This window comes from Oryx dammah, unplaced genomic scaffold (genome assembly GCF_014754425.2).
Source record: "Oryx dammah isolate SB20612 unplaced genomic scaffold, SCBI_Odam_1.1 HiC_scaffold_27, whole genome shotgun sequence".
NCBI classification, from domain to species: domain Eukaryota; kingdom Metazoa; phylum Chordata; class Mammalia; order Artiodactyla; family Bovidae; genus Oryx; species Oryx dammah.
The window spans coordinates 24,905,694-24,917,962 of NW_024070211.1; the positions used below are offsets into that span (position 1 = coordinate 24,905,694).

The 12,269-nt window shown below is 37.2% G+C and overlaps 1 protein-coding gene across 1 annotated transcript in view; it reads left to right on the forward strand.

Moving 5' to 3' along the window:
* The window catches only part of FARSB (phenylalanyl-tRNA synthetase subunit beta), a 71,237-nt gene that overhangs the window by 9,390 nt on the left and 49,578 nt on the right, over nucleotides 1-12,269 (forward strand). The window contains exons 3-9 of the mRNA XM_040228488.1: nucleotides 860-1,014; nucleotides 3,365-3,434; nucleotides 3,980-4,095; nucleotides 7,843-7,993; nucleotides 9,005-9,113; nucleotides 10,228-10,298; nucleotides 12,152-12,213. Coding sequence (XP_040084422.1) covers nucleotides 860-1,014; nucleotides 3,365-3,434; nucleotides 3,980-4,095; nucleotides 7,843-7,993; nucleotides 9,005-9,113; nucleotides 10,228-10,298; nucleotides 12,152-12,213 — 734 coding nt within the window. The remainder of the gene's footprint in view (nucleotides 1-859; nucleotides 1,015-3,364; nucleotides 3,435-3,979; nucleotides 4,096-7,842; nucleotides 7,994-9,004; nucleotides 9,114-10,227; nucleotides 10,299-12,151; nucleotides 12,214-12,269) is intronic.

Consider the following 12,269-nt stretch of genomic DNA (forward strand, 5'->3'; position numbering starts at 1 on the left):
ACTAGTGGGTAACATTAGCGGTTGGAGTATGACTTCTAAGGAGTTTGATTGGAAATAAATAGATAGACAGTTTCCTGCCATGGTAAATGGAGAGAACAGAATTTAACTTCTTGGCAATGATTATTTTTAAGAAAGTCTCTACAGTGTGGTGATTGAGATATTCTAAGCTTTTTATTCTGCACTGAATTTATTCTAGTGGTATTTCTTCTCCTTTCTCCCTCGTTTGTTTTTGCTTTTGCTGCTTTGTACCCTTTACTGTCCTTAGACCTCTTCCCATTGTACCTGTGAGTGAGTGAGTGAGTGGAAGTCACTCAGTCGTGTCCAGCTCTTTGCAACCCCATGGACTATACACCTAGAATCCCTTCTGATTTACACCACAGCTTCTGATCTCCTCAAATGTTTTTGTTTGCTTTTATAGTATTATTCTCATTTTCATGTTGCTTCTAGTCTTGGGTGCCCATAAGATTTAGCTTTTAGAGTCATTATCTTATAAAAAGTTGCATATATTTTCATTTTTTTTTCTTTTTTCTTTCTTTCTCTTTGTTTCTTGGCTTGTGGGGTATTAGTTCCCTGACCAGGGTTTGAACCCAGGCCCTCAGCAGTGAAAGTGTGGCGACCTAACCTCTGGACCGCCAGGGAATTCCCAACATAGCTTTTATTTGGTGAATTTCCTTTACTTTGTCTCATTGACACTTTTGTTTAGTAGGCAAAGTTTAGCCCACGCCTTGCTTTAGACAGCTTTCTGCTGCTCTGGAAAGAGGATGGATAGTGTAGTTACTTCTTTATAGGACTGATAATGACTTTTTTGGAAAAAATTTAGATTTATTTAGTTTTATTTTAATTTTGGGGTTTGTTTTAGACATCTGAAAAGGAAATTATAAGTAAGGAACAAGGTAATGAAAAGGCCCACGGGGCCTCTGATGTTGTTCTCTACAAAATCGACGTCCCTGCCAATAGATATGACTTGCTGTGTCTGGAAGGATTGGTTCGAGGACTTCAAGTCTTCAAAGAAAGGTAAGGGAGTATATTCATTAAACCCGTGGCTAAGTGGGATTTCTTTTTCTTTGCCTGCCATTATCAACAACCGTGTTTAAGTTTCTAGAAAAAAGCTTGTTGGACAGAGCCACAGCTTTGGGTCTACATGGAGAGCTGACTGGAGCCTGTAGATGTAGTCATTTGAAAATTGAAATAAAGAGTCATAGTCTTTCATTTGGGGAGCATATTTTAAAACTGGAGTGGTTTAATGATTTTATGGCTTCTTTAACAACTCTTTAGTGGGTTCGTGTGAGTTCCTTCCGTAATCCAGTTGGAATAGATAGTTCATGGGGTTGGTTAAAGGTTGGGAGAAAAGCAGAAGGCTGCAACTTTATATGCTGTTTTCTTAAGAATTTTGAGGAAGCTCAGAAATGGAGCTTCCTGACTGGAAAACTGAAGATCTCATGACGGCTGTGGGCAAGTTAATTGACTTCTCTAGTTTCAAGCTTGTAATTTATAATGAAGAATATTTTCAAGTCCGCTTCCGACTCTTCATGTAATATGTATAGAAAATGATGAATATGTAAAGTGAAAAAGAGGTGAAACAGTAAAGCTATCAAAAAGAATTATAAAGAACAGACTGTTGGACTCTGTGGGAAAAGGCGAGGGTGGGATGATTTGAGAGAATAGCATTGAAACATGTATATTATCATATATGAAATAGATCGCCAGTCCAGATTTGATGCATGAGGCAGGGTGCTCAGGGCTGGTGCACTGGGATGACCCTGAGGGATGGGATGGGGAGGGAGGTGGAAGGGAGGGTCAGGATGGGGAACACAGGTACGTACACCCATGGCTGATTCATGTGAATGTGTGTCAAAAACCACCACAATATTGTAAAGTAATTAGCCTCCAATTAAATAAATAATGGACATGGAAAAAAATAATTATTTTTTGATTACTTACCCATTATCTTGTCAGATGCAAAATAATATGAGCCTCAGGCTGATAGGCTAGACTTTGAAACTATGAGGCCGTCAGACGAGAGACAGATGTTGGTGAAAGGGTGATAATAAGGCATTTGGTTAATAAGATGGTTAAAATTTGAGGGTTGACTCAGTTGCTTCTCTGCATAACAATCAGATGTTTATTTTATTTTTTATTCTTTGGTTGCTTTGGGTCTTCGTTGCTGTTCACAGGCTTTCCTCTAGATATGGAGATTGGGGACTACACTCTAGTTGTGGTATGTGGACTGCTCATTGTGGTGGCTTTTCATGAGATGCGGGTTTGATCTTTGGGTTGGGAAGATATCCTGGAGAAGGAAATGGCAACCCATTCCGGTATTCTTATCTGGGAAATCCCATGGACAGAGGAGCCTGGTGGGCTACAGTTCTTGGGTCGAAAGAGTCAGACAGGACTTACCGACTAGACCACCACCGCCGTCTCTTGTTGTAGAGCACAGGCGTACGGGCTTCGGTAGTTGTGGCTCATGGGCTGAATTGCACCAAGGCATGTGGAATCTTCCCAGATCAGGGATTGAACCCATGTCCCCTTGCACTGGCAGGCAGATTTTTATCCACTATACCACCAGGGAAGTCCAGATGTTTATATTTTAGGGTCAGGGATAGTCTCCTTACATTGTGTTTCCCAAACCTGCCTGATAGGAATTTAACAGGCACCTCATATGATTTTTATGATGAGAGAAAATTAGGAAAATGACTTAAAACCTTTGCTACCTGAAGTGTAGACCAAGGACCAGCGTCTGTAACACCTGGAAGCCTGTTAGAACTGCAGAATCTGCTTCTACCCAAGACCTCTTGAATCAGAATATATGCTTTAACAAATTCACCAGTTGATTGTAGGCACCTTGAGGTTTGAAAAGCACTGTTAAATCAATGATTCCCACCCTCGCCTGATATAATAATCACCTGAACTACCTTCAGAATGTACCATTTACCAGGCCTTTCTCTTGAATATCCTGATTCATTAGGTCCAGGTGGGGCCAGACCATCTGTGTTGTAAGAAGCTCTGTTTTGCTGAGAAGTTCAAATTCTCATGGTTGGAATAAAAGTTAAAGGTTATTTAATCCAGCCCCTCAGCTGATGTTTAAATGCCTCCATACAGTTTGCTTAATTAAAGGTTTTCTAGTCTCCTGAGATCCAGTGATGGTAATATGCATTACCACGAGGCATCGTAGCCCATTTTTAAACAACTAGAAATGTTAGAATATTTGTTAGGATTTTATTTTTAAATACTCAGCCCAAATTTGATTTGCTGTAACTTTAACCCATTGTCCTACTTCTGTGCATTTTGTATACTTTCTATACACAGAATAAATTAGTTTCAAATGTTTTGATTAGTAATGAACACATTTATTTTAATATTTTAGGATAAAGACTCCGATGTATAAACGGGTAATGCCTAAAGGAGAAATCCAGAAGTTGATCATCACAGAAGAGGTAATAAGGATCAATTCTTACTTTTCGTTTAAAAACATCCCTTGTGTGTATGTATCTCTAAGGTGGGACAGAGCTGACCCTTCTGCCAAATGTAGTTTTCTTTGATCATTGTATATTTAACCTCTAGCTCTGAAAAACTGTCATTTTGTTTTTACCAAAAAGTTAAAGGGGACAGCATCTGTTTTCTGTGAATAATTTTGGAAAATAACATCCAAATGTTTGCTTAAAACACTTTTGAGATAATTATTTAAATTGTGGTATGTTAATAACATTTAGAAAGAAAATCTCTTGGGGAAAGGCTGTTTTGGTAGAAATACTATGAGCAAACTACTTGAAAGGTTGATTTTTTAAATCAATAATTCAGTAAATTTTCAGAGATCTTGCCGAAATGTAAATTCCATGAGGACAGTGACTTCCTCTCCTATCACCACTGTATTTTACTGTTGATTGAATAAAAGTTTGTGACAGCTGACCTTCTATTACAAGATGTTATTACAAAGAAAAGCCTTCATATTTACCATCTCTACTGATAAAATGAATTTCAGACAGCCAAAATACGCCCGTATGCTGTTGCAGCGGTTCTCCGAAACATAAAGTTTACAAAAGATAGATATGACAGCTTCATTGAACTTCAGGAGAAATTACATCAGAACATTTGCAGGTTTGTGAATGTATCTCTTTCTTGATTGCTTCTCCCTCTTTCTCCTCCTTCCCTCCCCTTCTCTCTCCCTCTTTTCCTCCCTCTTTCCTTTCTTTCCCTTACCCCCACAGACTTTAAAAAATTTTTTTCTAAAATAAGAATATGTGAGAATAACAAGAAAGTTTACTGAAATTTAAATTTAAGTAAGTTTAAATTTGGGGGCTTCCGTGTGGCTCAGATAGTAAAGAATCTACCTGCAATGTGAGAGACCTCAGTTTGATCTCTTAGTTGAGAGGATTCCTTGGAGAAGGGAATGGCCATCCACACCATCTCCCAGAGCTTGCTCAAACTCATGTTCATTGAGTTGGTGATGCCATCCAACCATCTCATCCTCTGTCCTCCCCTTCTTCTCCTGCTTTCTATCTTTCCCAGCATCAGGGTCTTTTCTAATGAGTCAGCTCTTCTCATCATGTGACCAAAGTATTGGATCTTCAGCCTCAGCATCAGTCCTTCCAATGAATATTCAGGGTTGATTTCCTTTAGGAATGATTGGTTGGATCTTGCAGTCCAAGGGACTCTCAAGAGTCTTCTCCAACACCACAGTTCAAAAGCATCAATTCTTCGGTGTTCAGCTTCTTTGTAGTCCAACTCTCATACCCATGGACTTCCCATGTGGTTTAGCAGGTATAGAATCCACCTGCAATGTAGGATACCTGTATTTGATCCCTCAGTTGGGAAGAACCTCTGGAGAAGGGAAAGGCTACGCACTCCAGTATTCTGGCCTGGAGAGTACCATGGACTGTTTAGTCCATGGGGTCTCAAAGAGTCGGACCCGACTGAAGGACTTTCACTTTCTCATATCCATACATGAGTACTGGAAAAACCATAGCTTTGACTATATGGACCTTTGGTGGCAAAGCTTTTTAATATGCTGTCTAGGTTTGTTATAACTTTTCTTCCAAAGAGCAGGTACCTTTTAGATTTTTTAACTGTGTTTTCTTTTTTGAGATTTTTAAATAACTGAATTTTCTTATTCTGTCTTTGACATTGCTATACATCATTTCCCATACAGCTTCCTTTAGTGTGATGATCTTCAGATCAGTTTAATTCCTCAACTCCTAAAGGTCAAAGAAGGTAACAGTGGGAGTCCTTGAACTAATGTCAGTTTTTCAAAAATCCTAATAAAAGTTACTGATAGGAAACATCAGTCTTTGGCTAACATACCAAGTTTTTATATGTGGTTCTAAAATATAGCAACATAAGTTACCTCATGCTAATCAAAGGTATGATTAATACTTATATATGTCTTAAATATAAAAGGAAAAAATTCTTATTTTTTAGTAATTGCAGTGATTGCAATTTGGTAAACTGTGGAAACTAAAAGAGGTTTGTGTGCAAGGGATGGGCTGGACACAGGGTTGGGAGGAGACCTTGGGTGTTTTCTGCTGGTGTGAAAAGTATTTTAAAAATAAACACCTGTGGTTAAGTTCACACAGTTTCTTTTCTTGAAACATTTTCGCGTACATGGTAGGAGGAGCTTTTTCTAAGATTCTGAATAACATTTATTCCAAGTTGTTTTATAAAAACAATCTGTCGTCTTGCAAATATGTCACTCTTAAGCAAAACAATAAGAATTTAAATATAGTTTCACCATATAGGACAAGATAGAGGATTTCTGATAGGCATTAATATAGCTTGTAAGTACTTGAGCCCTGTTACCTGTTCTGGTCATTTGAAGAATCTAATTTTTTAATCTAAAAGTCGCTGCTTTTTCACAGCAAGACTTTACCAAAATTTTTGCCAGTATAATAAGTAGAATCTTGATTTCTATTTTTAGTTTTCATATCTTTTTATTGGGGGGATATTAATCCTTTTTCTTTACCTATGTAGTAGACCTTTTCTCTCAGTGTCTTTTGACTTATGGGGTCTTTTGATTGTATAAAGTTTACAATTTGGGTATAGTCAATATTTATCAGTCTTCCTATATGACTTTTGTGTTTTGTGTCTTAAGGGATGTCCTGCTCCACAGTTTTAATTAAGCATTGTTCATCTATGTTTTCTCTGAATAATGTTTATGGTTCCTTGTTTGTGTATATATATGTGTGTATGTACCTATGTTTGCTCTTTGTTTTTCAAAATGCATAGCTCTCTGATCCATCCAGAATTTTTTTGTGATTGACTTGAAGTTGAAATTTAGCGACACTTTTGAGATACTGTTTTCGGATTAAAAAACCAACATTAATGTCCAAGAAAACATGGATTTTCTTACTCATGGGTTTATCAGTTGTTGATTTATCTAAACTTACTGGACCATTGTAGTAGCTTTTTTGGTAGTGGAAGTAGTATTTTAAAAATCTGTGGTGATTTGAAAATCCAGGTCATCTTTAGCACTGAGTTTCATGGGTTGGTTTGTTGGGAGTATGTTGTGTTTCCCTGTTTTCATATGCACTGCTTTCTGATTGTGTACAGAATATCTTGTTATGGTAGAGGCTTTTGATTTTGTTCTTCTTCTCTGAGGAGTGGTTTCTGTTGCAGGCCATGGGTATATTTCTACCTGTGCTGACTTCTCAGTGGTGCAGTGGTAAAGAATCCACCTGCTGATGCAGGAGACACAGGTTCAATCACTGGGATGGAAAGATCCCCTGGAGAAGGGAATGGCTACCCATTCCAGTATTCTTGACTGGGATATCTCATGAACAGAGGAGCCTGGCAGGCTACAGTCCATGGGGTTGCAAAGAGTTGCATTCAACTGAGCATGCACACATCTGATGCTAGCATATAAACATGTAACTCACTGAGTGCAGTAACACTCCCTCTAGGCTTGTCAACAGCTCTGTTCAAGGCACCCATTAAAATCCTAGTCACCTGTCTTAGAGATTGAACAAAAGATTTATTCAGTTAATAAAGAGATTGAACAAAATTTGTTTCAACAAAATTTCAAAGCTATTTCATAGTTCATGTAATGTGAACTCAGCACATTCCTTGATAACTAATGATTTTATCCATTTGATATTTAGTTTAGACCTACATAGTCTAAAACACATTTGAAGCCTTCTTAAGAATATCATAAATTCTGATTTGAGTTTCTCTTTTTGGATTGTCTATTGGAAAGCTTAGAGTGAAATCTGTAATCTTCTGTGATAAGACTGTAGGCCTTGAGATTCTAATTTAGTATTGGCATTGTTCCTGGCTCCATTTTATATTCCTACTTCTGTTTCTTTCTTGCCTACTGTATATCTTTAAGTTCCTAAAATTACCTTAAATCCTTAGAACAAATGAAATTAATAGCTCTTGAAATTTCCTTATTCAGTTTTAAAAGTAATTCTCAGTTCTTAAAATTAATTTCCATTAATAAAGCAATATAGCTCTGTGACAGAAAATTTAGGAAAATATAGAAAAGCCAAAAAACAGAGGAGTTTTTGGGTGGTTTATTCTAACTTAATAAAACATTTATGTTTACTTGAGGACATTAGAGGAAATAGGATAAAGGGAAATATGATTTAAAAAAGATAAAGGGTATGGTAATGTCCTATTAATAATAACATAGTACTTGGGAAAACTAGTAGAAGGAATTTCAGCTACTAAAATAATATGTTTTCAGTAGCTTGATAATTTCTTATATTTTTAATGGCTGTAAAGGTGTCATATAGTAACAGACTATTTTAAGGAATTGTCTACAAATAATTTTTAAAAACGTGTAGTCTTAAGTTTTGAGATCTTCAAATCTCTTTTCTTTTTCTCACTCTCTCTCCCTCTCTCCACATTTAGGAAAAGAGCCTTGGTTGCTATTGGTACCCATGATTTGGACACTTTGTCAGGTCCATTTACTTACACTGCAAAGAAACCTTCTGATATCAAATTCAAGCCTCTAAATAAGAGTAAAGAGTATACAGCCTGTGAACTGATGAACATATACAAGGTAAAGGTTGTTTTATCTTTGCATAAATCATGAAATTCCTCCAAAATCAAGTTATAATTAGGGTGATGTCATGAGTGCTTTTGAAAAAAATAACAGTGTCTGGGCTCCAACCCAGAGATACTGGTTCATTTGATCTAGAGTAAGTTCTGGCTCTACTTTTATTATTACTTTTTTTTATCCTCTCGATATTTGTAATGTATACCTAGGATCGAGAACCACTTATATCGGTCTCACTGCACTGTAATATTCATATTTATGTATAATTAAAACTCATGCAAATATAAAGCACAATAAGATTTAGCTAGATTTTATGTGTGTGTGTGTGTGTGTGTGTGTGTGGCATGCACTATTGCAAAGTGCCTGCCTACCATGATTAGCACTTTAGAGTCCAGCAGTGAAAATAAATTCAGTTGTCACTTTAAACTGCATTTAACAAATAGTAGAAGAGGTAGGTATCTTTTGGGAAAAGCAGCTGTTATTATTGGCCTGATTTGCAAGTGATTTTCTTCCTGTTTATTTAAATAGTTTTGTATGGTTTGTCTTTTGCTTAAGGTGATTCAGGCTTACTCTGCAAATCTGTTTTGAGTCTTGAAAAATAGTCGTGGTCTCATCTTTCCTCAGTGGTAAAGAATCTGCCTGCTAGTGTAGGAGACACAGGTTTGATCCCTGGATTGGAGAGAGCTCCTGGAGAAGGGAATGGCGACCCAGTCCAGTATGCTTGCCTGGGAAATCCCTTGGACAGAGGAGCCTGGTGGACCCAGAGTCCATGAGGTTAACAAAAGAGTCGGATATGACTTAGCGACTAAACAACAACTCATCTTTCTTCAGTAGGAGATGAGGCTGTATGAAGATTCTGAGACATTACTTTATATTAGAAAATATCATACATTTAAAACTTTGGGGGCTGTTTTGTTATTTTTCTGATCCCCCCCATTTTTATGCTAGGCATGTATGTAAACTAATTATACTGATAGAAATAAGTTAATTTTGTTTGTCTTAATTTTTTTTCAGACTGACAACCAGCTTAAACATTATTTACATATAATTGAAAATAAACCTCTGTACCCAGTTATCTGTGATAGCAATGGTGTCGTCCTTTCCATGCCTCCAATCATCAATGGTGAGTTATTTCTTAAGTACCATAGGCATTTTGCTATTGCCTTCTTAATCTTTATCATTTCTGTGGAATTCTCAATTGTCTTGGCTGAATCAGTCAGAAGACTCAGTCTGAGAATCTGCGGTCTTTTGTGGATTTTATTGTAATAGTTCTTTCCATTTTTTCAATATTTTACTGGTGATTTTTATATAGTTCATAAATGTATACCTACTTATAGGGCTTCCCTGATAGCTCAGTTGGTAAAGAATCCTCCTTCAATGCAGGATAGCCAAGTTTGATTCCTGGGTCCGGAAGATCTGCTGGAGAAGGGATAGGCTACCCACTCCAGTATTCTTGGACTTCCTTGGTGACTCAGCTGGTAAAGAATCCACCTGCAATGCAGGAGACCCTGCTTTGATCCCAAGGTTGGGAGGATCTCCTGGAGAAGGGAAAAGCTAAGTTTATAAATATGTTCTGGTGCTAGTTCTCTAGATTCTGATCTTCCAAAAGGTGTCGATATTTTGGTTTTAGCCTGTAATTCATTTCGTTAAAGTGGAATTCTTGGTCTGCTGTTTTACAAATTAAAATTTCAGAACTGAAATTTACCCTCTTAATTTCTTTCTGAAGCTTTTGTTGAGAAGCAACTTGAATGTATTTACAAAATTTAGTGATGTCAAAGCCATAGATGTTTGCCTTTCTGGAGGTGAGAAGGGGGTTCAGTTGCTTCACAATGGGAAGGAGAAACTTCCTCCTCCATATCTTGGACTCCAGTACTCATCATGGACTTTGGAGTGAGTCAGATCCAGGCCCAAATCTTAGCCTTGTTGTTTAATAGCTTGTGATCCTGGGCAGTGAGCTTAATCTTTGAATCTTACTTGTCTTGCCTGCAGCCCTGTCTTAGTGTTATGATGAAAATGAGATGAGGTGGCTTCTGTTAAGCAGCATACTGTGTAATGCACTGTATAAAGCCTTTTTTAACATTGTTTTTTTTATTTTATCTTTATTCTCCAGCTTATAATGGGAGATTAGAATAAAAGTTACGTATCTCCTTACTTCTGAGGTGTCTTGTAGAGTTCTTTAGTGCACCTTTATTTCTGAAACTGATTGCTTTGTTGTTACCGTTTTGTGTTTGTTGCAGGAAACCATTCCAAAATAACAGTAAATACGAAAAATGTATTTATTGAGTGCACAGGAACTGACTTCACTAAGGTAAATAAAACTTTCATTTTATTTTTGTTCTGTCAAGATAGATTCTTACCTCTGAGCCGAGACCATGTGACTAAACTTTAAAATTTGTTTATTTTTTAAATGGGGCTGTATTTTAGAAATTTAGAAAATGAGAATGGTGTTTGTGTTCTGTACTTTGGTTGTATGTGTGCTAAGTCACTCAGTCATGCCCTACTCTTTGCAACCCTATGGACTCCAGCCCACCAGGCTCCTCTGTCCATGGGGTTCTCCAGGCAAGAACACTGGAGTGGGTTGCTGTGCCCTCCTCCAGGGGATCTTGCCAACCCAGGGATCAAACCAGCGTCTCTTCCATCGTCTGCATTGGCAGGCGAGTTCTTCACCCACTAGCGCCACCTGGGAAGCCCCTTGGTTATGGTGCTTTCATTCAATTGACAAGTGTTTAGTGAGCACCTACTCTCTTTCTCCGATGCCATGAGTTTAACAATGAGTTACTTGTTCTTGATTTCAAGGAACTCATCATCTTTGTGAGAGAATTAGCCACATACATTAAAACAGTAAAATTGAGAATGGGATCCACATTGTAATGCCGTCTTTATAAAGAGTTCATCTTAGTTGGCTTAATTTGAATCCTAATTTTGTACTTCTGTGTACTTGGTTAAAAAAAAAAATTAGGACCAGCTGGTTATAAAGTCTTATTTAGCAAACTGATAAAGAGTTTACACACACACAAATATATTTAGAAAATACAGAATACTAGTCATTCACACTTTTCGTCACCACGTATTAGATTGGAACATCATGACAGCTATTTTCTATAGCATAAGATTTCTTTCCACGTGTTAAGTAAGGCATAGAGTTAGGTGGTAGTGAAACAGATTAAGAAAGGTAGACTTGAATGGTTATAAGTTTTATATATCAAATGTTGCTGGAGGAGTACATGGCAACCCACTCCAGTATTCTTTCCCAGAGAGTCCCATGGACAGAGGAGCCTGGAAGACTACAGTCCACAGGGTCACACAGGGTTGGACGTGACTTAAACGACTTAGCATGGTATGGCATACCAAATGTACATTCAGAAATAGTGTCAGGTAATATATAATACCTGTTCCTGTTAAAAACTTGTAAAAATTTGTACATTAGCAGACCTTGGTTATCTTTCCTGAAGTTTGTATATAAGTGTGAAATATATAAAAAAGCAAAGCATGTATCCCAATAAGATTACTGTGTTTTTTCCTAAGCATTTCTTTTTTTTTCTAAGCATTTCTTTTAATTTAAAAATGAACAAATCAATAGGGCCATCACTGTGTGCCAAGCACTGTTCTATGTATTTTACACACACACACACTCTCTCTCTCTCTCTCTCTCACACACACACACACACACACACACACACACACACTTAATCTTCATGTTAACTAAATGAGGTAGGAACTTTTATTATGTCTACTTAACAGACAGACTAAGGTACAATGACAGTAAGTAACTTGTCCCAAATCAGACTGATGGTAAGTGATTGGGCCAGGGATCTGGTGTCTAGCTGCAGAGGCTTATGGGACTGATAAGGTTTACTGCTGTCATTAGCTATCTGTCTTCTTGAAATCTGGTGAACCCAGGGGAGGGGGAATAGGGGAAATAAATGATTTGTCTCGGTCATGGATTGTAACTCTCAGAGAACTTCATAAATTCAGAACACCTGACAATAAGGTCAGGCCCATTCAAGCTCAGTTTTTATTCCATTTCTTTCTTTAAAATTTGTGTATGCAGATCCATTTTTATATATTTGGAGACTAAATATATTAAATATTAATTCATTTCCATTTGAGGGAAGAGGATTTTCATGTGTTACCATAATATATGATTTTTTTCCTTTGCAGGCAAAAATAGTTCTTGATGTCATTGTTACCATGTTCAGCGAATATTGTGAGAATCAGTTTACGTAAGTTCATTTGGTATTTTTATCAATCATGGCCTGTTGTTCTGAAGTCAAAGCAC